Raw genomic sequence first — 27,472 nt, forward strand, 5'->3', positions numbered from 1 at the left:
TCCGAAAACAATCTTTATTTAAAACATTAGTGCAATACATCTTTAATGGCTTCACTTGCAGCAGAGAGGCACCAGCATTTCCCTTGCCATGGCATGCACCTATAGACATTACTTAGCAAGATTACACATAAAAAAAGTGGAATAAGGCCATGAGCCGTATGTACAAAGGCCAACACAGTTGGCACTTGCGCAATCAACTTTAGTCATTGTCGCTATCCTCTTCTATGTTAGGGCTCGTCGGGCTATAAGTCGGTGAGGATGGGGAGTAGCCCGGGCTGGTTGGGGAGTAGCTTGATCCCTTGGGACTTGTGGGAGAGTAAGTAGGTGAAGTAGGTGAATACTTCGGTGATGTCGGGGAATATGTTGGCGACGTGGGAGAATACTTGGGCGACGTCGGAGAGTACTTTGGCGACGTGGGGCTATACTGCGGCGACGTTGGACTGTACTGAGGTGAGGTCGGGCTATACTTAGGAGACGAAGGCGTGTAGGTGGGGCTTGTTGGCGAGTACTTTGGACTCGTTGGAGAATACTTCGGACTTGACGGAGAATACGATGGAGACGTTGGCGAATACGTTGGCGAGGTGGGAGAGTACTTGGGGGACGACGGCGTGTACTGGGGCGAGCCAGGAGAATAGCTAGGACTTGTCGGTGAGTAAGAGGGAGAGGTTGGAGAGTACTTCGGACTGCTTGGAGAGTAGCTAGGGCTACCTGGTGAGTAGCTAGGACTTTGAGGAGAATAGTTGGGAGAGCTAGGGGAGTAGGATGGGCTGGTTGGGGAGTAGGATGGAGAAGTGGGTGAGTAGGAGGGTGAGGTAGGGGAGTAAGAAGGCGAGGTTGGCGAGTAGGAAGGTGATGCAGGAGTGTAGTTGGGAGAGCTCGGGGAATAGCTGGGACTGGTTGGAGAGTAGGATGGAGAAGTCGGGGAATAGGAAGGAGACGTGGGAGAGTAAGATGGGGAAGTTGGCGAGTAGGACGGCGAAGTGGGTGAGTAGCTTGGGCTTGTTGGAGAATAGGACGGTGATGTCGGGGAGTAGGATGGTGATGTTGGAGAGTAGCTGGGGCTTGTTGGGGAGTAAGAGGGAGATGTTGGCGAATAACTTGGTGATGTGGGAGAGTAGTTGGGAGAAGTGGGCGAGTATGTGGGGGACGTTGGCGAATAGGATGGAGAAGTGGGAGAGTAGGACGGAGATGTTGGGGAGTAGGTTGGGGAGGCAGGAGTGAGAGAGGGGGAAGAAGGTGCATAAGCAGGTGAAGAGGGAGAGTAGTTTGGAGAGCTGGGGCTAGGTATATAAGGTGATGCAGGTGACGAGGCTGGCGAGCCCGGCTGCGGTGACCATGCAGGGCTGCAGGCACCAGGGCTGAAGCCACTAGCATCACTTGATGCAGAGGGTGAGAAGCCAGCACCTCCTGGTGTCATGCCACTTCCCACGTTAGGTGACCAGCCACTGCCGTAAGCCGGAGTGGCACCTGTCGCCCACGGTGTCATCTGAGGGGACATCCCAGCCATTGGTGTGGCTGCACTACCAAAGAACACTCCAGGGCCACCTGCGAGATATAAATGTTTTGTTTGAGAGCCTGAATAGCAGTAAACATGTGAGATGTGTTGGTTACGGCCAGATTTATATACAGAACAAAACAGGCACATTTCAAGAGCACATACAGAACCAGAAGTGCATGTCCATGCAACCTGCTGAGACACCACAGCACTTGAAGCACTGTGCATCCTGAAGCCCTACCAACACAAATAGCACACAGCCAAAAGTTTTGAAATTATTAAGTACCCAATGCCACAGATTAATGCACACATTAGCTTGAAATGAATGGCTAACAAGAAATTATAAATTTGCAAGATTGTTAATGTCAAATAATTGAGCCTTCACTTCTGCTACGAATAAGGTGCAGCCATAGATCCACCAACCATGTTACTCCAGAGCTGATCAAGGCTTAAAAGAAAATGCCACAGTGACACTCTCGCAGTTAAAAAATGACGGTGCATGGGCACACAGCTGTCGTGCATGCTTCACAAAAACAAAACAAAGGACCAATTGGGCACACAATCCTTTAATATATATATTCCTATGCATCAGATTCAGGTCAAAGTGAACATTAAGTAGCGAATTGGCTGACCAAATACAGTAATACCTCATTAACTCGAACGAGTAAAACCGGAAAAAATTTTGAGTTAACCGGATGTTCAAGACAAGCAAAGTCACAGAAATTGCAGTAAAAAGTCATGTTCTCTCTAAAAAAGTTGCCTTTACTGACAAGCTTTTCAACAAGAGCTTTTAAACTGGCTCTTCGTAAGGTTCTAAAAAAAAAAACAAGCCTGAGAGATCAACCAGCTCCGTTTTCAGCACTACCATTTTATTCAGTGCATAAAACGTGTGTAAGGCTGGTCTGCTTCATGGTAGCGCTTGGAACTAGAAAGGCGTCCTTGAACTGCTTCACATACTGCATGAGTCGACTGTTCCCGTAACTGGACTTTACTTTATTTCACAGCAAGAGAAGCATGTTTCTTGTTTCGGCTGATGTCAGCACCTTTTAAGGCCTTTCGACGTCATGATCGCCTTCACTGTGATTTTGGCATCAGTAAATTTACCTGTCACCGGTACATCCTGGTCGCATAACGTGTACTTGTGAATGCTCACGTTGCTTTTACTAAGCAATGCATACGGCTCTGGCTTACCGGGAATGGTGCCACAGAAAGCGACATGAGCATCCATGAGTACGCACTATGCATGCAGGATGCGCCAGAACATATGTAGCACATGTGTTTTTATTGTATGTTGCATAGAATAAAAATTAAGTCACGCATGTGCTGCTTAGAATAAACTTAAAACGGAAAGCACACATGTGATGATAAATCACGTGCGCTGCATAAAACGAACAAAACAAACTGCATCAAAAGTACCATTTCGCAGGGCCTGCCGCTGCACACGTCTCTTCCGTCACATGACGTGCCACATGGTTGCCTGACAAAGTTGTTATGCTGCTAGGTTCCAACTTCACATTCGGGGAAAGCGTCTGCTTTGTGGTAGACGCAGCTAAGGCAGCGCAGCATCGTGCCAGGCTTGTTTAACAGACCAGCGGTGGAGCGTTTTCGTTCTGCTTTCAGTAAAGATTTCAAGATATCTGCAATTTGGCCCAAAAATACTTCGACATAAAGGGCAATAAATACATGGCACATATGGGAAATGGTTTGGTGCTGTGGAAAATTTCGACTTAGCCAATTTTTCAAGATGTGCGAGATGGAGTTCATGAGGTATTACTGTATTCTTTACTTTGTTCAATATTTGCAAAATGCCATAGATTAAAGCACAGATTAGCTGGCCATAGGTGGCTAACAAAAATTATAAATGTCCAAGATTAATGAAGTCATATTATTGAGCTCAAAGAGCCACAGTAATAAATACATGAAGTCACAGCATAGTCAAGAGAAAGATGGAATCTAGAGCACACTCACAGAGGGATCCCATCATTCCAGGCAGGTTCATGGGAATCTCAATGCCGTACTTGCACTTCTCGGCATCCAGCATCAAGTCAAATGCCCCTGTGCCCATACGTGCCAGCTGTCCCATGATAATGTTTTCAGAGACACCTTTCAGGAAGTCAACCTCAGCATGTGAAGCAGCATCCAGGAGCACATCAACCTGCACACAGAAAGAAATGGAAGCCACATTGTCACAATAACACTTGTAGACATTCAAGCCTTCATTGGAGACCTTCCAACAAAAGCTTGCAGGTGTTAAGAGAACTATTGCATGTCACAGGGGGGTCATATTCCCCAAATTTTATTAGACAGCATTGTGCCTCACAAGTGCATTGAAACAACATTTTGGGGAGAGAGGGCAGATGTCCTTCAGTCACGGATAGATAATGCGAACCATCCTTTTCGAAACAAGCTGGCAACTGCTGCTGCCAAGCTCATCCCTTTTACGTATCCCTCATGCAGTGGCCGTCGATGTGGATTCTTATGTACCTTGATGATAAGTTGTGAATCCCTCTTATCACACACTTTTTTGAAAGCTCCCTCAGTGCCTTGCATTGCTAGCTTGCCTACACAAACTAATAAGCATCCATGCATGTATGCAATCCTCTTTTGTCTCCTTGAGCACACAACCGGCCATGGTAGTCGAGTGCCCGTGTGGCACAGCGATGGAGGGGGAACAGCTGATGCACGCTGCATTCTGAACCCAGCAAGGCAAGTGTGATTAGTAAATTAAAACCAGGTAAATAAAATTCAACTGCCAAAGTGGCACCACAATGATGCTTTGGTTTTAACTTGTATAGCTATTAAGAATACTTTGGCTCAAAGTTCAACTTCATTAACTCCCTCTGTCTTGGATGAGCTGGGTTCGTCCACGCGTTCCTGGTAAAACCAGCCAAGAACAATCTGTGCTTGCCAGCAGTACTTTGCTTTTTCTAGCAGCAACAGAGATGAGCCTAGTTTACTTTCGTCTCAACGCCCAGTCATGCTTTTGGTAGATGGCAGCAGACAATCCATAGAACAGGCAACCAAAAGCAAATTTATTCTTTCTGAGGTTGTAAAACGTGTCAGCAATGAGGCCTTTACAAATAATTTGGCCATTTCTTGTTATACAATTCAGGATAATAATGGCATGCAACTGGTTAAGCAAGGTTTAGTTGCACATACTAATCTTGTTTCTGTCAAGCTAAGAATAAGAACTGAGAAATAAGACGTAGTCCATGCTGGTGCTATTGTGACCTCAAAAATCCTACCATCTTTTTGGGGACAGTCTGTAGATGACAGAGGCATGATTAAAACAAAATAGCCCCATGAAGCCTGGCAACTGTAACGGCACAGCAGGAAAGTGTCAAGTGCTGCTGACCGAATAAAACATGTCATCGGCACCACATCCTCAGAGACAAAGATTTGTTACATTTGGAATATAAAATATCGGTTGCATCTAAAGGTGTAAGTTTATGAACAATATTGAACATATTTGTTTAGCAAGATGAATAAGCTTCTACAACATAAAAAAAAACAACCTATCAACTTTATTACCCAAAACCCCATCCAAGTCATACTCAATCCAGGCTAACCATATTCAAGCCAAACGGCCACCCCTTTTCTGCAAATACAGTGAACGACCAAGTTTTCGGACATGCCCAATATTTGAAATGCCTTGACAGCACAGTCACGTATGCTATAGAGCATAAGAACATCTCAAATTTCAAATACTGAAACCATTCGCCATCCAATTTTTCCAATTCTATGCCATGACCACAGGTTCAAAACAGTATTAATTGAAGCTACTACAACCACCAATTTGATTATCTTGCAACCTCAAACCAGCACATTTGCACACCAATCAGCTGGCAGCCGTAGCTGCCACTGCAGCAATGGTAGGCCTAGCTGCTTCAATGTTGGCTACAAAGCTTCCTGCTGGTCGGTGCTATGTTTTTCATTGAAAGAATTCGCTGCTGTCAGCAAGGACGTTGACTCCACCTTTGTCATTTTCGCTAATGGCTTCGAACCACAGGAAGCATGGCAAGGGTCAAAGCGTGAAGCAGACTTCAAACGGCACTGCACCCCATGCGCTGTGCAGGGTGTCTGCCAAGTTGACATTTCCAAATTCCCCGAGTTTTCCAGGTTTTCCCCGAGTGCCTTTGCAATATTCCCTGAGTGACACAGAACTTTGTTTTATGTCAAGACGGGCTCCCTACATCATATTGCCCAATGGTGTCACTCTCTGTAAACATGTCAAAAAATAAAAAAAACAACTTAATCCAGTTTGAATAGTAAGGGGTGTCTATTCAAAAAGAAAACAGAAGGGAGGGGTTAGCAAAATGCGCAGCGAATAAACCATCTTCGAAAGAAATAGTAATACCCATTGCAAATTGAGTCGAACATTCTCAAATACAAAGAAAAAAGAGATGCATACAGAATATTTTCGAATATGAGCTATTTTTATCAACCGATAGCAAGCTAATTAGTATGAGGCCCAAACTTAATCACAAGTGAGAGTCTCTTGCAACAGCTGGTAAGTCAACCTAAACTGTCCTGACATACTTTCAGCCTGCGACAACGCCTCAGTGTTGCATTTCACTGTTCTAAACTTTTTTTGCTTGGATGAGGAACACCTGCATCTTGGTGTCAGCCAACGCTTTGCTTTTAGAGTGCAAGCTCCTCCAAGAAAGCAGCGGCATGCTTCCTTTCCCGTTCATTTGTAAATGCGTAGGTCCTTTGTCTTCTTGTTCTCCTTCGGCTGCGCGTTCGCCACACGGACTATTTAAAGCATCCTCTTGGACAGTTGTACAGTCAGTGTCCGAGTTTTTAGACTCCTTAGGAGTCGTGAAAACCCCCGAAAAAATGAATTCATGTCTTTTACAGCTCCCTTAAGGGCTCAAATTGCCACAGGCATGCCCGAAAAAGCTCTGAACTCCCAGTACACTTATTAGGCATATCAGTGCTCGTACTGTGACAGAAGATGGCGGGTGCATGCGTGTATAATTAAGGAATACATACTGTGTCCCGTGACATTTGCCCCTTCCCACACTTGTTGATTCACAGCGTAACATTGCTGTAATGAGGAGAAGCTGACTTTCGGGAACCAGCATTATGCAACGTGTCATGCTTCCCAACTTCGAAGCCAATCGCAATGACCACAAAGGTGGTGTCGGTGCCATTGCTGACAGCAGCAAATTCTTTCAATGAAAAACATGGCACAGAATGGAAATAAGCTTAATACCGAACCTCAAAGCAGCTAAGCCTAGCATTGCCGCGGTGGTGGCTACTGCTGCCAGCGGATCTGCGTGCGAGTGTGCCGGTTCGAGGAGGTGAGGTTATCAAAATGGCGGCAGTTGTGGCTTATATTTAATGCCGTTTTGGACCTGCGGTCATGGCAAAAAGTCCAGAATATCTGACGGCGAGGGGTTCTTTCCTCCGAAATTTCAGGCGTTCTTATACATTGACCTTATGGGGTATGCAGTCGTGCCGCGAAGCTGTCCGAATTATCTAGCGTCCTGTAAGTCACTCGTTGACTGCACCCTGGCAACTCCTCCAGCCGACAATGCGGCGTCAAAGACCATTCGTTACAATTCCTCTCTGTTACTTGGGCCAGCATTACCACGACTTTCATTCCCTTTGAATAAAATTACCGCTGATTTTCCCTGATAGAAGCGCAAATTCCCTAAGTTTTCCCTGAGTTTTTCCAGGCTAATCAAAATCCCCAAGAATTCCTGGTTTTCCCGGTTGGTAGACACCCTACCCTGTCTGTGAAACAGCTACAGGGTTTCCCTGAGCAACACAGAACTTTATTTTATGTCAAGACAGGCTGACACCACATTGCCTGATGTGGTGTCAGCCCTCTCAAGTAAGCATTGTAAAAAATAAGAAACAAACTTATTCGTTTAAATGTAACAAGTAGTGTTCATTTTATTCAAAATAGAAAACTGAAGCTAGGGGATAGTAAAATGCGCTGCAAATAAAATATATTCAAAAAAGAAAAATGATAAAGCCCATTGTAAATCAAGTCTAACATTTTCAAATACGAATAAAAAGAGATGCATACAGAAGCAAACATTTTCAAAAATGAGCTATTTCTGTCGAGTGATAACAAGATCATTGGTATTAGGACCATACTTTGTCACAAGTGAGATTTCTTTCTCAGCAGTTGGAAAGTCAACCTAAAATGTCCTCACATACACTTAGCCCAGGCACATTGCCTCCGTTTTGTGTTTCACTGCTTTCAAGAGTTTCTTTTGGTTTGTATGGGGGCCACCTGCGTCTTTGCGTCAGCCAACACTTTGCTTTTTAAGCTCAAGCTCCTTCAAAGAAGAGGTGGCCCAGTTCCTTTCCTGATCATTCCTCAATGCAATGGTCATTTCTGTTTTTGTCCTCGTTCTGACACGCGTTCGCCCTACGGACCATTGAAGCATCCTCTTGGTCAGTTGTACAGTCCATGTCCGATTTTTCGTACTCCCTGGGGGCCACGAAAATGTACGAAAAACCACATCAAGCAGTCCAAAAAAAATGAATGCATGTCTTTTACTGTTCTTAAGGGCTCAAATCCTCACAGGCACATCTGAAAAAGCTCTGAAGGCCTGCCAGTACACTTAGTAGGCATATCGGTGCTAGTACTGTAACAGGAGATGGCGGGTGCATGCGTGTATAATCATGGAATATGTACTGTGTCCAGTGACAACTGCCCCTTCCCGCACTTGATAAGCTTCACCGCTATACTTCACGTACGCTTCACCGCGTAACATCGCTGTGCTGCGGCGAAGCTGCCTTTCGAGAACTGGCATTATGCAACGCACCATGCTTTCTAAGCTTCGAAACCAATCGCAAGGATTACAGAGGCGGAGTAGGTGCTATTACTGAAAGCAACTAATTCTTTCAATGAAAAACACAGCACCAAACGGGAAGAACCTTAATAGCGAACGTCGAAAGAGCTAGCTAAACATTGCTGCGGTGGTGACTACAGCTGCCAGCCTATCTGCGAGCAAGAGCACTGGTTCGAGGCGGCGAGATAATCAAAACGGCGGTGTTGGCTTTGATCATTGCCGTTTTGGACCTGTGGTCGCGGCAAAAAGTCCAGAAAATTGGACAGCAAAGGGTTCTTGCATCTGAAATTACAGACATTCTTACACATTGACACTATGGGCCACGTGGTGGTGCCGCGAAGCCGTCCGCATTATCGGGCATTTCACAAAAATCGGGCGTCCGGAAAATCAGTTGTTGACTGTACACTAGCAACTCCTCCAACCGACAACATGACATCAAAGACTATTCATTATGATTTCTCTCTTTTACTCGAACCAGCACTAGGGGGACTTTTGTTCCCTTTCAATAACATGACAGCTATTTTCCGTGATTGAAGCACGAATTCCCTGAGTTTTCCCTGAGTTTTTCCAGACTATTCAAAATCCCTGAGAATTCCCGGTTTTTCCAGTTGGTAGACACCCTGAGCTAGGTGAACAAGCTTATCACAACAGGGCTGGCAGTAATAGCTGTGAATGATGCATGCGACGACCTGGAACCAAAATAAGAAGCTGAATGTGCACAGGAATTTTCAAGTGAGGACGGGCGAGTATTGCAGAGAAGCTGCTGCGGCAGGCGACTACTGTTCTGAATGGTATGCCTTTCATGCCTTTTCTTGCTTACATGAGATCTAGCGGCTGAAAAACATATCATACTATCACAGCTTAGCAATCTACTGAACGTTGGTGCCATAAGATCCGTGTTTTCGGGGAATGTACAAAGCCTTAACAAATAAACGTACGGTTGCTGACCGATTTTCTGAACCTTGAATGGAACAATGAATAGTAAAATACTGAATGGTCCGAAAAACTGGTTCAATTAAAAAAGAAATTTATTAGGCTCACAGTGGCTTTAATAATGCTCTGCCTCATACTAAGCTTGGAGGCGATCAGATTTGCTTGGATTTGTGCATGAGTGACATCGTCTCCGTATACAGTTTGGCAAGAGCGTCACCATGTTGGCGATCTTTGTTGCCAGAGATCGCCATGGAGATTAAAGAAGTGAGCCACATTTCTTTGCACCACTTGGCTCTTATGAATGTACAGGAGGTGGTGCCGATTACACAAATGCGAAGCTGCACAAACACACACAAAGATGCGATGTCTCCAAGACACACCTGCTCTGCAGACACACCATATGCAAAATAGCAACCGAAGCCTTAAAAAAGAATGTATCCCACATTAAGTGATTATGACGATAGTGCTGACCGAAAAAAGAAAGAAACAAGTGTCGTCTACTGCAGCGTTTTGTCAGCCAAGACCGGGAATGGTCTCTGAGACGGGAACATGTTACACGCTCTATGAAAGCTTGTGCCTCCCAATCTTGGAGGCTATACAGTGGTCCAGTGGAAGCCAAGGTCTGGGCAAGCCAGTGGAAAATGCAACATGGCAGTCCCCAAGGTCGGGAGTGTGTCTTGGAATGAGCGACTTAGTTCAGAAAATCGAACTTTGGAGCCTAAATTTGTCTGAAAAATGAGTCACAAAAATGCATTAGCTCTATGGGAACCCTCACGGTGCATTTATGAGGTCAATAATATCCATCAAGTACAAATTTTTGTAGTCGAAAAAATTCATTGGCAACTGTAATAGTATTGGGTCATTTTTTGTGTTGCCAATCATGACTGTTGGCACTGGGAAATCGTCCATAAAGAGACTGTATCAACAAGATTCTACTGCATATACAGTGGAACCCCGTTCATACGTTTTTCACCGGACCGGGGGAAAAAAACGTAACAGCTTGGAAAACGCAACAGTGAGGAAAGCTCCGAAAATGAATGAAAAAAGTGCAGCTTCAACTATAGACAATTTATTTCCACAGAGTGCGCTTAGGACTTAAAGAAGTCTAGAATGGTGGCTTGCCGTTTCTTTCGCTCGCTGTAATTCACCACACGTTTCTCAATAGCCTGGAAGGCCGCATTGCTGTCAGCATCGCTGTGAGGTGCGACGTACCTGCGGAGGAGGTCCAGAGCCGCGACGGCTTCTCCAAAACTAGGATTTGGCAACTCCCCGGCATCATGCGGCTCGTGCTCCTCGTCGTCACCGCGCCCCGGCAATGGCAACGGACGAAGAAATATCCGCGGGAAATTCTGCCCTCTTTGGCGTAGTCATGCTAACGTGCTAATGTTTGTTTAGTATTGCTGCAGAGCGCGCGCGTCCGAGCAGCCTGGTTGCGCGCGGCGCAGCGTGGTTTCGCGAGAAACGTAAACAAGAGAGGAGAGCTGGCCCGATAAGTGGAGCAACGCCATGAGTAACGCCAACTTCCGGCTTCACTTTAGCTTCACAAAGAGTGACACCAGGGCCTCTTCCGAGTTTCCTTCCTCTGTGAGTCGACCTGCCCAAAAACCATGCGGTGACCGTAATCACAGTGATGAGGGTGAGAGCATTTTTCGCGAATGGCCACTTAGTGGCGGCCTCTCAAACTGGCGTGCAGCTTCTTCCAGCCAGTTCTATAGCCAAGCCTGGCCAAAACTCGTCAAAAGCCAAAATGGCGGTTGGAGCGCGTTCCCTACATTAGCCTAGGCGGGTTCGGGGTGCTAAGTTGCGACGTATCATGCGGGGACGTTTTCAAAGCTACTACGTAACAGCGGGGTTCCTTATACATTGGATCCTATGGAAGCTATGCCGGGACCGGATGAAAACGACGTAGCAGCCGGGGAAACGCAGCAGTGAGGAACGTAACAGCGGGGTTCTACTGTACACGCATACACCCACCGTCTCTCATCACAGTATGTGCACCAATAAGCAGAGTGTACTGGCAGACCTTCAGAGCTATTTCAGAGTTGCCTGTGGCAACTTGAGCCCTTCGGGGCAGTAAAAGGCATGCATTCATTTTGACTGTATGGGTATTTATTAACTCATTAACATTTCATAAGGACTACTGTGAAATGGGGCAACTTTGAAGTACACAGGAAGACGTGGTACACACAGGTGGTTAAATGAAATGATCGGAGCAGTATTTTACTCTCTCCTGCACATGACAAATGTACAATTATCAATGCAGCCAAGAACCAAAGGATCCTGAATGCTCTTAATAGCAGCAAGTTAGTATGTTAGTATTGGAAGTGTGTTGTCACTAAAGACATTGCCAGTGAGTGTTACACGAGTCCCATGCGAAACACCACTGTCACAAAAATATGCCCTCTACAGCTGGCATGGGAATGTCACAGAGTGAAAACGCCCTCGAGATATCAAGCTCCCATTTCAACTTACGGTCTCTTCAAAGGAACACCTCATAAGGGCCCCCGTGTCCTGTCGGTTGATTCCGTGACGTGTGATGGCCATCAGATGTCCCTTAGCGGTCATCACATCACACAGGAGAGCCAAGTGGCGGTAGTTGACATACGAACCGTCGAATGAGATGACATGATTCATCTCCTTCTCCACAGCCTTTCGGACGGCCTCAATGCCCAGCACCTGCAGAATCCCGTCCCCTTTAGGTATGGCTTACAAATCACCAGCTCTACTCCAAACCAAAACATCCACGCATCAGATCCCATTAGTTAAGCATATGTTGCTGGTGAAAGTGCTGGAAAGGCAGTGAAATTATGCTCCCTTTAGTTTTATACACAGTATTAACATGGATCAGCATGAATATGAAAAACGCAGCTCCACCACCAGGCAACTATGTCTTGGGGCAGAAATATGTCTTCAAAATCTGTAATATTCTAGTTAGCACTTATAAGCACTGTGAAATAATGTTTACATACGTTGTTGGAACACCAATGTGTTTCACCACAAATTTGAAGGACATATTTATCAAAACTGGTGCTAAGCACAGGGTTTCTGCTAAAGGACACTGCTTCCTTACTGATTGGCTTCAATTCCACAACAAAAGCATGCACTCTAAAGTGAGTAGTTACAAAAGTAATCAGTGAAAGTGTTAATTAGCTAATATTGCTCAGCAATTTGTCTTTAAGTAGTGTCTGGGAAGTATTATAGTTGATGTGACAGAAATGCAATACCTACCAAAGGAGAACATTAACGTTTCTGTTAAAACAGACAACCTGGTAAACTTATGAGAGTAGCAAGAATGTATGATGCCTGTTGGTATTCATTCTCAAATTCAGTATGAATAATTTATGGCTAGCCGAAAGTTCTTTCGCGCAAGTTCAATCCTTGGTGTAGATCATTACTTGTCATTATCCCATTTGTGAAAAAAAAATTCCAGCAAAGTGTGACCATTGTGCTGATCTCAATTATGTAAACATAATTCGCCAGAAAAACGCTATTGAATCTTACGGTCAGATAAAAATAGCTTGAATAGATACTTGAATAGCTATGTAAGGCTGAAGAACAGCCACTTGTACCATAAAATTTCCCTGTTATCGAAATAAAGCCAGGCACATGCTACAAGAAAAAAAAGCTATTTGAGTAGCCCTGTTGCACAGTAAATTGCACAAATGGAGCCATTTTATCATATCTTCACACACATTATCCACACACAAAAAAAAGTCTAAATCTAAGCATGAAGTGATGTGCAAGTTATGTGCACTTTCCATGTACTGAAGTGTGCTTCCTGGCAATGCCCGATGAATTGCCGTGAAGTGCACCGGCAGAACTTGCACTGCCTTAAAGACGTTCCGCACTTCAAAAGAGAGCTGCAGAGAAATTGTTGCTGACACAAACACACAAAGCAAGGCTGTATCTGTGGCTTTGCTTTGAACAAACATAATAGTCTGTGTTTGTTTGTTTCAGTTGTTCTCTCTGTACTTTTACTTCCTTTTACAAGGACTTCAAATAAGCACACAGGCTTACGTGCAGGGGACAAGTTATTTGTGGGTGATAAAGTCCCAGCAGCAGGCTACTTAGCGGCTCCGCAAGAAGCAAGTTGAGAAAGCGAAGTAACATTAACAACAAAAACATAAAAAGGAAGTCAGTGAACTCCTAAGGAACCAGGCGACTTACAGCGAAGATCTCACAGATGTCGTTGGAGTATGTCCGGACAGGGTCAACGTCCCGTTCGCTCAGCACTCTCATGAGGCTGGTGCCATCAGTTTCCAGAAGCCATTCGGCAATGGCCTTGAACTCTCCAGTCTCGGTAAGGACAATGCGCTTCTTGTTGTCTGTGGTAGGCAGGTGCATGTACACCTAGAAAAAGAAAAGTTTGCGGGACAATGGAAACAAGGAAATTTGCAACAATAGGGGTGTGCAAATACCAAATAGTAGGTTGCAACATTAAGCAGTAAATAAACAATCAGATAGCAATCATGCCAGGGAGCTTTACTGAGTCAGAGACATGACAAGCCGCTGCTTTAAAGTGCTTGCCAAATAAAGAACTGTGAGCAAAGCACACCGATCATGAGTGAATTTATAAGCAGAAAGTTCGGACAGCTTGGAATACATTTCTAGTGCCACTTTTAGTAGAAGTACTGAATACGCTGCTCACGCCATTTGGACAAGGTGTAATGAGCGCCAAAAGCGCTTATATGTTGTTTGAAGCTGTGGCCAAAGCTTCGTGTCGTCCACATAGTCACTGCCCACAATATCCATTGAAACAGAGGTTTGCTGAACCACGCCGGGCGTCAACCACATTCACTGTGAACATGGAGGCGACGGAGGCAGTTGAGACAAGCAATGGACGCATCACCACATGATCAAACGTGGCAGCACCCACGGGATTGCCACGAAAAGAGTCTATATTGAATATTCGAAAAATCGAATAGTAGATATTCGATTCACGAATCATATTATTCTATCATTCGATTTGACTCAGTGATATTCGAGTACTCGCACACCCCTAAAATTAAGATTACTCTGGGACATCCATTAGTCTGTTATAACCAATTTCATTACAATTATGTTTCGCTTGTCTTTTTCTAGTCACGCACACCACCCATACATCAGCGTTAACCCAACCAGCCTCAGATGCACCCGTGAGCATGCGCATGAGTGAGCCCAAGACAGTAAAATGGGGTTATGAGTCGGAATATGAGTGAGTGGACTCATGAGTGAGTTTAATGATCTATGGTAGTACACAGAATGGTGATGGCGCACATGTTAGTCTGAGACGTGCAGCGCGTGTTACAGCTGCTGAAACGAGGTTTCCACTTTTGCTCATGTGGACTGACCTTTGTGATAGCTTCGATGCCTTGCAGAGTCATGTCACTCAGCATGTTGGCTTCAATGCAACGAAGGAAGACATCGTCCTCCATCTTGTCCACTTGTTCTTCCTCCTGGAGCACATGAAGGGGACCAGAACGGAAATGTCAACACAGTTCGTACATTACTTTTCTGATGCTTTTAATGCATCTTATGAGTAACACTTTAATGACTTGTCTCCTGGTAAACTACGTTGTTACCTGACATGTGGAATTTGTAACTAACATTGCTGCCTGTATTAACGATTTACTGTGTTTACATGATGCTAACGCGTCCTCGATTGTAACATGTGCTTGATATTTCACAGCCAGAAATAGAAAATGCAATTCCTTCGAAGTAATGCACACTTCGCACAAACAATTCCACAGGTTGCCCCTCCTACAGTTGCAGAAACATTTGGACTGGATTACATAACAGCAATATTCAGTGACCGTGACCAAGTTACGATGCCCACAGTACAGAAAAGTCTGGCCTTCAAGAATAGAAGGCAATATTCCAAAATTTGGGGTATGGGATTTGGGTACCACCCAATCCTGAATTGTAATGAACATGCCATATTTAAGTGAACTAAAACGCATGTTTCTCGATTATACTAAATCCGCAACATTACCATAACATCCCAAATAAGCGGAGTCGAAGCACGAAGGACCATGGGTACTGCAGCACCGTAACCGTAACACCAGTCACAAGTACAGCAAAGGTCGCGTTGATTCCAACAAAAACAAGTTTTTACTTTGGTCAACTTGTCTATGGATTAAATCAAGACGTAAAGGTACAGGTTGCCAATGTAATGCTAAAAATAGCGGAATTTAGGATATTATAAAATTGCAAATTGTGCCATTATTCGAATGTAACGCGAGGGGTCGAGTTCAAGCAATGACAGTCATGAAAAAAATCTTGCGTTACAATCGAATAAACACGGTACTCCTGGTTTTGCAGAAATTCAATTTTATGCACCAACCAGATGTACGAAAAAATAAGCAAGTTTATCGCACAGCAAATAACATACAAAAATATTTTGCTTCGTGATCAATAAAATTCTCTAGTACAATATTTTTGCTAGACAGCATCACAAGTGCAGCTATTAGATGTCATGAAGGAAGGACAGCTGCTTGACTTGTTTGCGGGGAGGGGCAACGACACCCTCCTGCATGTTGCAATTCTTTCAGACACCAAAAAGAGCTACTCACTTGACACGCTAGTGTCTGGTATCGGCAGGTATCTCTTCACAAGCTGAGCCAACAATGGGCACCATGCTGGCACTACCACTCACATGGGTGTTCTTTCTGACCCAAAACTTCATTATGCCCATATCTTTCAACCTGTACTTGAGGCAGCGAAAATTGCTGCCACAAGCAAGTGAAAATTGCTGCTGGTTGATGAGCTTATCAAAGCCTTTCCACAGTGCTGACTTGGAAGGAGCCTCTTCAATAGCTTTAGTTGTTGATGACATATCCGAGTTCTTTGGTGTTTAAATTTACCTTGCTTCTTCTATTCTTCTAAAGCCAGATTTTTAACCCCCTTTACCATTGAAGCATCCTGGTGGTACTGAACTACTTTAGAGTCAGGTTCTAAATTCACTGCGAAGCTTGCTACTTGCTTTTAGGCACTTAGCAGATATAGAGGTTTCCACCTAGTGGCTGGTATTGTCCAAATACATGGAGAGGCAGTACAGTACTATATTGTCAGGTAGTCATAAGAACTAGCAGTGACCCCAGGACATTGCCCCTTTTTTTTCCTTTAGAAATGCTTCACTGCACGACAAATTGCTTTACCCCAATAATTTCAGTAAGCTCCACTGCATAACATGGCTGTAGTGCGGCGAAGCTTACCGAACTATGGCTGTACTGTCACAAGATATAGTAATGAAAAGAACATGCAACAAGGAAACAGCAGTGAGAAACAAATAAACTGTGCAACTCACATCTTGGAATTTGCCGTCATCGCTGTTCATGATTCGTATACGAAGGACCAGCTTCTCGGCGTTGTCATCATTGAAGATGCAGTTGAGGTCATCACCAAAACCAGCATTAATCTTCTCGGCAATCTGCTCCATGGTGAGCTTCTTGTCCGTCATACGCTTGCGGTCTAGCTCCACACGGAGCAGCCAGGGCGATATGCGAGTGGGGTCAAAGTCAGGCATCTCATAGTAGACGTTCACAAACTCCTGGTCCTCCGATATGACCGTGTTCTGCGGGTCAGGATCGTAGTAGATGGCTGTGTTGGCAGTCACCTTGCGCAGGGTTGTGTGCTCCAATCGGCACAAAACGTCCTGAGAAAAATCAAAGGAAATCTGTCACATCACATATAAAGGGCCCCCTCACAATGCTCTTATCAAAAATCCTGGTTTTAACTGAAATTTGTGAAGTGCTATCTGGGTAGTGTCTGGCTGCAAGTGATATTTCTTGCCTGTCTTCTCCCATACTGGACCCGAGAGACTGCATCACTTTTATGTCAGGAGCCCCAACTCTCTTATTTATTCTAATACTTTTTTTTTTGCTTTGCAACCTCTTTGCAGTGGCAGTTTTGCACATTCTGCTTTGGGCGCTTTACGGGAGTCATGTGCCATAATTGGCGATGTTGCAGGCAATGCATTTAATGCAGAGGTATTTACACATGTGACTTTGATTCTCCAGCAGGAGGTGCAGCCTCCTCAAAAGGAAGGGTGCACAGGCTTTTGTTTTAAATTTATGTTCTTTTCGCACCGCACTTGTCAGTTTGCAATCACCAGTTTGCATTCATTCACATGAATGAAAACCCAAACGATTCTGGATGCCTTAGCATGTGAAACACTGGGCACTGAAGAGTGCAAATCACTGGAATGTCCTGAGTGAACAAAGTGAGCAAGCAGTGAAGCAAGTACCAGCGACACATGCAGGTCACGCCTGTAAAATATCTGAAGGGACATTTATATTGATGTACTGGATATTACTGGAGTACATACTGAAGTATGTGTACTGGGTATGTACTGGATGTTGAAAAGTACATGACACCTGTCAAACAGCACCTAAAGCTGCATGTACTCACAATATGACACAAAGAGGTGAGGTCCTACAAAAGACAGACTACAGTGCACAAGGCATACCTGCCAGCCTGCAAACCTGCAACCAGCAGACACTACAAGAGGGGGAGGAGGGGGAGCAGCACACATTTTACTTTTAGGTTTGTCCTGAGCACACACACATGCACATTATTAACAACAATTTACCTTTAGACGCAGCACATGAGCAACCAGAAACTTGGAACAGCAGTGAGCGACAAGCAACACACTGTTTTTATATCACAGCGACTTTTACGGTGACTTTGCCACAGTCGACATGGCATGCTTCGAGAATTTGTTTCCAAAACTTGTTTGAAGCAAGTATTCTTCCAGCATATAGCAACCTGCGCTGCCACAAGAGGATGGCACAGGCACGATCGCAATTTCTTTTAAAGTACAGGTTATTGTGCCTGTTTGTGCGCTAATCAGCGGCCGGTGGCCAGACTTTTGTCACCGATACAAAGGCAATGATGCAAAGGGCGTGTGCTCACACGCCATCAAGTTGCACAGCATGTTTGTCGCAAAATGCCAATGTGAGAGGCAGGCGCAGTCGTGCGAGAGCTTTGGGGCGTCTCAAGGTTTAAATGATGTGGCGAAGTCCTAGGTCTATACTACTACTACAGATATGCTGGTTAACAACTCTTACTATGGGATCATGCAAAGAAACAAGAAATGTTACCTAAATATTCTCACTGCAACTAATATAGGCCTTCAAGCGCAGCATTCCCTCAATGACATGAATAGCTTTCCAGAAGCAATTTTGGCTCTAGGCTTACACTGACAATCATTGTCAGCAGTTTCTGCAAAATTTCTTGCATGCATTTGTTGCACTACTGTGCTGCCTCATCTTACAACACCATTAAAACTTAATTGCGAACAGATCCATTTTTTTTTTCTAAACCTATATGCAACATTCGTAAAATTGTAGAATGAGCCCGAATAAGTAAACTTTTCAATGATTCAGGAAAGTCGGCATGTGTACATTGCAAAACAATGCAGTCAGGTGAGCAAGGGAGTGAAAACGTTACCTTGGCCTTCTCGGCATCTCGCGCAGCGGCACCCGTCAGGAAGACAGTGAGCGAGGGTGTCTTTGGCTTTTTGGAGATGTTGATGATCTCTTTCAGACGAGGCACACCTAGTGTGACGTTCTTGGCCGACACACCGGCGTAGTGGAAAGTGTTCAGGGTCATCTGGGTGGCTGGCTCACCCAGAGACTGGGCGGCCAGGGCACCCACCATCTCACCAGGCTGGCCCTACAGCCCCCAAAAAATTTGAAAATCAAACAAACAATTGCTTCACATTTCCAAAGAACGCCATCTCTAAACACAATCACAAAATGTGAGCTCAGAGTTACATCCTGGGTCCACAACACTGCAATCTGTTTCCTTGCCACCGGCACCAACAAGTTAGTCCAGTTATCACAGAGTTTAGGCTGTTTCGCATGGTGAAATTTTCGCTTGGCAACACAGAAATCTTTTGCTCCACAAGGTTTCTGGTTCGTTAAAACAGGATTGTTAAATGCGTGTGTTTATATGGGAATTTCAAGGGGAACTACAATTACATTGTTATGCAGATTACGTAGTTCATTGTAACGAAGTTCCACTCTGCTCCAGCCTAACCTCATTATGACGGAAGTCACATGCTACAAAAGATCACTAGGGGTGTGTGAATGCTCAAATATCACCAAATCAATTCAAATAGTGAATGTTCGAATACTTCAATTCGTGAGTCTAATCTTCAATCTAACCCGCATGCAGGATCTCGGCACCAATCACTGATAAGCCACCTGTACGAACATATCAGCAGCAAGCCTTCCCAGACAGCTTGTGGCCCGCTACCACATCGGCCAGCAGCGAATTTTCATCATGGCCCCACTGTGTATGCCATTAGGCTTAATTGGCAACTAAAGTTACAGTTTGGTGCCAAATCAATGCAGATTTACTGGCAGCAGCCGCGCAACACTAAAAAAGCTGACAAATTGCTTCGAAAATGAAAGTGCGCGCTTGGGATGGCAACAAAGTCGTTCATGGCAGTCATCTTTGCGACACAGCGTATGGTGGCCTCTCATTCCCGACACCATTCGTAGACGCACATTGGTCTCTTGTTGTAGCTTCAAGCAACCTGTTACACCGTGGGCGTAGCAGTGTCATCGCTAGTTGCATGCATTTGCGGGACTGGCGAATGAAGATGAGGGGGAGCGAGCCTTGCGCAAACTTACCGCGACTATCCAGATTTCGCAATCTTTGACAGGTAGCAAACCATGCTGATTTGCGCAATGCTCGCTCTCCCTTATGGTCATTCGCCATTCTCACAAATGCATGCGACTAGCCATGACACTTCCACGCCCGTGGTGGACAGCAGCTGCTCTTTACTGTGATCGAGTCATGTGAAGCTTGATCCTTTTCTCTGTCATGCAGACTGGCCTTACAATAACCGACCTGCTGTGAAGCTTGGAGAGCCCTTCTGTCTTTTGAGTGTGCCGCAATGAGATGACAACGATAAGGAAAATACGCGCGCAATAACAGAGATGAGCTGTTCACTGAGATTGTGCCGAGTTTCGATGCATGTGAGCCATGCCACACTGTCTATGCATGCATGGGTGCGTGGACGCGAGCTTGCACATGTCCGCATGCAAGATCGATGATAACATGATGATAACGTAGAATGAGCTCAGCATGTTTTTATTTAATAATGCAGTTTTCATTTTGTGGACGCTGTCCTCACTTTTTTGTTCAGCCTACATTCGAGGTAATTTTTTTAAAATTTTTTCTGGCCTCAGACATTCGGGGGTCAGCTTAGAATTGGGGCCGGCCTAGAATCAAGTAAATACGGTAAGCTACTGATAGCTTGCTACATTCTCGTTATGTTATGCTAAGAGACTCCTGAGCATGTGCGGCCCCGTATTTTCTTGTGTAAAATTTATAAACACTTGTGAATTTTGCTGTATTCGATATTCAGCTTTTTTTCTCCTTCTTCTTGATTCGGTGCAATGTTTGGTTTGAAACCTACTATTCGGTATTCACACACCCTCAATGAATACCTGTCATATTCAACATTGATTATAAGCGTACCAAAATTTCCTCATATAAGGACTGCCCTTGTGTTAAGTTCGCACTCCCACTTTGGAGAGCAAGAATGTGAAAAAGAAAAAGACAGTTTTACTAAATGTCACAGACACATCAGCATGCATGGGCTCCGAGATGGCACAGGTGTGCCATTGCAACTTGGAAAACCCAGCGTACATGATGGTCATTTTCTGCAAGCTGCTACTAAATGGCACTAGTTACTGACGTGCCGACAGCGGTATCCTAGCAACCTTATCTCGCCAGATCCCTACCACCATCATGCGGCGTAGATCGAGTATACTTCAATGCGTGTTGTCCAGCAGGTTGAGATGCATTGTGTTATTGGGCACATTAAGAGGGCATCGCAGAAAGAATTGTGCATGTGGATTCTTAAAGCGTGGGGTGCGGTTTCGTTTAAGACCCGTCAAGAGTTTCAATGTGACAAGAATATCAAACATTAATGGACAACAGGAAGGTCAACCAAGTTTGGGAGAGCACCGATGAGTCTAACTCATCAAAAGACGAGGGCAGTGGAAGCAATGGCAATGATTGAATAAAAAGGTGTTCGCAGTAGGCTGCTAGTGGTTGCGTTATTCTGCATAGCAGTCCGAGCGCAGTCGAAGGTTTCAATGAGTAGCCATAAGTGTGCCCCATGAAAGGCTCACACCCGGAAAAACATATGAAAAATGACAGTAGGCTTTACACATGTAAGTACAGCACATTCATTACAAGCTGCTATTCAAAAGAAATATGCCATATTTACTTCACTATATCCAACAAGATGTTAAATTTTGCTTTACTGTGAAGCCATATTTACCAATGTTAGAGCTAGTGCTTTCCTTTTTGAAGTTTTCGTAATAACTGTATAATGACCCCACGTTTCCAAACTGTCAACTGCTTGTCCAATTGTGACAAGCACTCCCCTCTTTAAGACTCGGCTATTTGACATAAAGGAAATATCGTTTTGATTATAATGACACACATACATTCTTTATATTCTTCCCATGACTATTTCTAACCGGCTAACCACTGCTACAAAGTGATCACTTGGCACTACATGTATAGAAACTTTTTCTAGTGTTGTTGCCTATTCTGTAGTGAAATAATTTTATCCAATAAGAGTGTATGCGAGAAACTAATAGTGGTGTACATTATGGAACATGCACAAGCAGCAGCTATTAAGCTGGAATGTACAATGGGTAATGTATTGCCCCACAGACCAGATTTCAACAACCGACAACTGCACTCAACGCTAACTTTGTACTTCTTTTATAGCACTTCTTGTTTTCTCTGGACACAAGTTTACCCAGAAGAGAGTCGACTTCCAAACTTACGCCCTTAAGCAATGTTTCATTCTTCACTGCCATGACCACGAGACCATATTGAGGTACGACTGTACTGACAGACAACGCACAGTGAAAAAGTTGTAGTGAGACATTGGCTCGCAGCCACTGAAAAGCACTCACGTTGCTGCCCACGTACCTGTGACTGGTGGAAGCGGGTCTCAATCTCACCCAGCAGCCACTCGAAGGATTCCGTGGAAAGTCGGAACTCCTCGGCCACGCGCTTGGAGCACAAAGTGGCCCGCAACAGTGCACGGAACAGGAATGTGGCGTTCTCGTTGGCCTGGATGCTCAAGTGGTCCTCACCGGGCACAATGACTAGTTTCTTCACCAGCTCCTCAACACCTGCACCGCGCGAGTGCGCCGAATTACCAGTCAAGCCTTGAGGCACAGAAATAAACCCAGGAGAAAGGCCAGAAGAAGACAGAGCAACGCCCCACTTTGCTGTGCTACTGGCTAGGTGGCGGTCAAGCCTCGATATAACGAATACAGTTGTCCAATATTTTATGGCATGCGTGTTTGTTATACTGAGGATCAACTATATTAACAGCCTCAATGTAATGATAAGCATGTGTTCAAAATGCCAGTACCGTATTTACTGGCATAATGAACGCACAACCCAGGTTTCCAATTAAAAAGTGTTTTGAACCCCGAACATCGATTTGGCCTCCCACACAGCGTTCAACGTGCGAAAACCAAGGCATCTTGCTGTGCTGTAGCATCGGATCGGATACATGGAACGTGATATAAGTAGAAGACGCAAGGTACAATTCAGTTTGTGACACGCCATCAGACATGCCAGAATGGCAGCCGATAACAAGGTATTTTGTTGTGCCGTAGCACTGGATCGGACGATTGGCACGCTATAAAAGTAGGAGACGCAAGGTACAATTTGAAGTCCGATATGCCATCTGATGTGCTGGAATGGCAGCCCAAACCGAGGCGTTTTGCTGTGCCGCAATGTCAGCTTGGATGCCTGTGCACCGGCATGTTGGATGCCATATCAGCTGCCAAACTGTACCATGTATTCTAATTTTTGAGGTGGCAATGACAAAAACAAAATTGCTCAAAATATTTTGTCGCATGGTGATCCCCCCCCCCAACATTATGCAAATTTTTCTGGAAAAACGTATGCTCGTAATGCAAGTAAATAAAGTAAATACATTAGGCTTCGAAAGGTAAGCACACACTAAGCTGCACTTGTGGGATACAGCTGTTCACAGTTGTGAATCTGAGAACAACATTGAATTTATGGGTAGATTGTGACTGTATCCAATTAAAACCGTACAATGCTATGTTGCTCACGCACAATGCTAGTTGTTCGAAATACCAGGACGTGTACCCAGGCTACAGAAAATTGAGCTTTTTCTCAGACCTCATGGACATGTGACATCAACTGCACTCCTGAACATAGAATTTTTATGCCTGCCTGCACTTTGAACATGAGCACCATATTCAGGGCCTGGATAATGTAACAAGTCTATTCCAGTGCCATTTTGCTATTTGTTTTCTTGCTTCATTAATGGTTCGACCAGCGCTTCACCCCCATTATCATGTGGGATCAGCCAGCTGTGACCACTGGGTGATGAGAAAGGAACAAAGCCGAGCAAAAGGGATCCCCACTTTATGCCAGCCTCAGAAGTAAAATGAGGAGTGCACAGAACTGCAAATATTCCGTTCTGACGAAAGTTCAAGACACCCCGTTTCCATGAGCACACACTATTGCAACCTGCAGCCTAGCTGGGCATTGCTTGGTTCACGAGGAAAGGCTCACATTTTTAAATCAACCTGTCCCAGCTGACAGTGCAAAAATGCCGCAATAAGCTTTCCAAAATAGACAGGCAGCAGCACCACCTGGCTCTTGGTTAAGGCCATCAACATGGCATGCCAGTAGTCGTGCGGCTCCTGCTTAAGCAGCAGCAGTGACGTGCCGTTTGCCCTACGGGTATGACACAAACTCTCACCTTGCACCACCCTGAGGGGAGACAAGTCTGTGGGCGCTCGCAGGTTCACCCGGAAAATCTTCTGAGCATTCCAGAGCATCCTCTGGAGGTTGCACGGTAGCACAACCTGCATTCACAACATCGAAACCCACCCGTAAAGAAACCTAGCGCAGCCTCATGAACTGAGGTGCATATCAGTGCGCAAGCTGCTGCCCAAGTTTTCTCATAAAGCAAAACACTGGCACTCCAGCAATTCAAGATCAATATCAAATTACCGCATTTAAAGGTACACCAAAGAGAAAAATAAGCTGGGCTGTATTCAATAATTCTGCTTCAATAATACAGTAGACTTCCACTAAATTAACTCCGGGTAATTCGACTTTCCAGTTAATTTGATTCCGACTGAAGCTCCCAGCCAGTGCCCATGCCTTTATATGGGCCCAAACTTTCGTTATTTCGATCCTAAAATTGGCCTTTGTAGAATCATTAGAACTTTAATTAGAATTTGACTAGTCAGCATGCATGCGCCTGACTCCTGTGGTAAACCCCAATAACATTCCCTTTACGATGGTAGCATTCGGATGCACCGTTCTGGAGATATCGTGGCTTGAAAAGCGCCTTTCGTGATTTCCACCAAGTATCTTGCCACCTTGGCTGATACAACAAATATTTTCAAGCACTTCAGCATGGTTTTCAGTGATGATATTGCGGAATCAGATAGAAAAGAAGTTATAGAAAGTGAAAATGCGATGTTCAAAAAAAAATTTTTTTTTTTTTGCCTTTTTTCACGATGCAAAATGAATCGACAAAAGAGTGCTGGTTTGGGCTGGTTGGTACACGCTATAGCTAATTGGAGTAACAGCGCATAGGACAGGACGAACAAAACAAATGCACAATCTTTCCATTCCGTTTGTCCCGCCCGGTACGCTGACATTTTATTAAGCTTGAGTCAAGCATGTGCTTCTGATAACACGACATGTCATGCCACCAGGCTCCAATTTCTAGAGAAGGCAGGCCACTCACCTTGCTGTCACCTGTAGGGAAGATGGTTCGCAATATTTCACGGTCCTTCCTCAGCCGTTCCCACTCCTTCTCCAGCTCAGAGACAGCTGTGGCGCTGCCCATGAGCTCACGCACCACGTCCTCAGTGAACACCTTACGCAGGTACCTGGGAATAAAGCACCAACCACTGTTTTAAAAGGCACTGCAACACATTTTAAAGCCCACCATTCTTGCTCTAGGACTATCCTGAGCATGTCAAAAAAGCGAGAGCAAAAGAAATTACAGGAAGACCCTCATTATTTCGAAGTCCTCCAGATCGCGAGAAATGAAGCGGAGCTTCAATTACCCGAAAAGAAGGGAAAAGAGTAGAAAAAGATGGGTATAACTGCATGACACAAAGATGTCACCTTTATCTTCTGTGTGGCAAGACTACTCCAAATTATCATTGATGTGGGATTGCTTGGTGCAGCGTGTTCACTGCACCAAAGGTCGTGGTGTATTCTTGGGCGATCACTTTCAGAAATCATTCCATTTTCGTGACAATCAACATTGGACGCATCAAAGTATATGGCCAACAGCACTCTTGGCACTGTACGAAAATAACAAGCTTGGCACCGCACCAGCCTCACGAAAGTGATTGCTTGAGGATACCACTCGTGATCTCGAGCCACTAACTATGCGCAGCATCTCACAGTCACCACCACTACACTAAACAAAGCTGCGGACGGCATTGAGAGACTTGGTAATCATTGCTAAAGCGGGCGCACAAGTGGGCTCATTATCGTCCCAGCCATTGTCTATTGGCACCCTGTCGGTGACTTCGATCTTCCACATTATGATGTCTGCACGTCTGCTTGTATGTCCAAGTAGTTGGTGAAGCTTAGTCGGCCTAGTCCATCACTCCCGTCCCTGTCTTCGTACACTAGTGGAAACACATATGCGGTCAAGATCTTCCCCGCAGTCAGGAATTGCACGCACAGAACACACCCATAGTGGGCACACTTCGCACACCTGTACGGACTATCAGTGCCCACGTAATGAAATCAATCACATGGTCAATCAGCGGTATCCGAACCGTACTTCCAGCGACGGCTCTCTCAGATCCAATCTCGAAGGCTATGCATTTATGTACTGCAAGAGCAAGAAGCTATCAACATCACTAGGTAGAAGCAATTGAAAGAGCTGGCAACACGTCATGGCCTCCATATTTCTGACGATTCTTCCAAGATATGTGAAGCCAGAAACGCATCACAGCATACTGGTCTCGGAGGCCACAACCAGAAATTGCAAATTATCCAGATGAATGCATGCAGGCTTTTCAGATCATCCAGCACAATTTACATTGCAAATTACGGGACTGCAGAAAATCTACGAATTAACAGAATTTTCAAATAAACCCGACATCAAATTATCAAGGTTTTACTGTACCATAATGCACACGAACCCAAGCTATCAGTCGCAGAAACTGCAAAATACAACTACTAGAAGCAAAAGTGATCAACTCTAATTCCCACAGCTCTGGAGGCCCCATTTCCCTCTCCCACAGCAGAAAACTGCAACGCCCAATAGCAGTAGGGTATTGATGTCATGTAGAAGACGTCTGCATGCCGCTAAGTGTGCAGCCTTATCTCGAAGGGCGTGCCATCGTTTTTATGGTTACAACAGCTTCTGTAAGGCAGAGGTCGGCACACAATGTGCTCGGCAGGTATCTGATGCCATCGTTTCCACGGTTACAATACCTTCTACATGGCCGTCTGGTAACTGGGCAATAATAAAATGGCTGTAACACGTAATGTGGCAGCCTTTTTTTTGTAGTATTTGAAATATCGCTTGAGCATAAATTGCATATTACATTTTTAACCAATGATCAGAGCGGCATGGGAGGACATCATACCCATTATTGCACAAAGTGCATGAAATCGCCGAAATGTGATGACCGCACCGCCTTCGTACAACAAGCTTTCTATGAAACGTTACAGGACACCTTAAAGCTCCTGGCTACAGCTTTTGACTCCAACTAAAGACAATCAACAAATGATCCAGCTACTGAAAGGCAACAAAAGGCATGAGACTCCTTGTTTGGCTAGCTTGATTAAATTCGTAGTCTGAAATGCAAACATCAGCTCATAAAGGACTGGGAAAACGAAGCGATGAAATGAGTGCTGTCTCACAACTGATATGTACTCAACCTAAAGTGCAACTCTGGCAATTTTTCTATGTCCACTAACCTTAATAAAATTTTGCATATACATTCTCTTTCGCACTCGCATCATTTGTGCCAAATTATATATATGACTACAGGTCATTTAGTCTTCCTGAAAATGAATTTTAAACATTTGTTGCATGTTCCCAACTCATGTCCACGAATGTATGACATTTTACTGGCCACTCTGTATTTGTGACGTAAGCCAAACAGCTAGGCTAACATCTTCAGCGTATCATTAAAGTGCATCTCTCCCTCTCTCTATCTTAGAG

At 44.7% G+C, this 27,472-nt stretch overlaps 1 protein-coding gene across 1 annotated transcript in view; it reads right to left on the bottom strand.

Moving 5' to 3' along the window:
* Positions 1-27,472, bottom strand: part of Polr2A (RNA polymerase II subunit RpII215) — a 55,325-nt gene continuing 27,853 nt past the window's right edge. Inside the window, exons 15-24 of the mRNA XM_075682168.1 lie at positions 25,019-25,163; positions 24,017-24,122; positions 22,192-22,397; positions 18,673-18,897; positions 16,529-16,876; positions 14,574-14,678; positions 13,411-13,593; positions 11,716-11,919; positions 3,464-3,650; positions 1-1,545 (exon numbers count right to left, since the gene is read on the bottom strand). Coding sequence (XP_075538283.1) covers positions 200-1,545; positions 3,464-3,650; positions 11,716-11,919; positions 13,411-13,593; positions 14,574-14,678; positions 16,529-16,876; positions 18,673-18,897; positions 22,192-22,397; positions 24,017-24,122; positions 25,019-25,163 — 3,055 coding nt within the window. The 3' untranslated portion in view covers positions 1-199. The remainder of the gene's footprint in view (positions 1,546-3,463; positions 3,651-11,715; positions 11,920-13,410; positions 13,594-14,573; positions 14,679-16,528; positions 16,877-18,672; positions 18,898-22,191; positions 22,398-24,016; positions 24,123-25,018; positions 25,164-27,472) is intronic.

This window comes from Dermacentor variabilis, chromosome 2, assembly GCF_050947875.1.
Source record: "Dermacentor variabilis isolate Ectoservices chromosome 2, ASM5094787v1, whole genome shotgun sequence".
NCBI lineage: Eukaryota > Metazoa > Arthropoda > Arachnida > Ixodida > Ixodidae > Dermacentor > Dermacentor variabilis.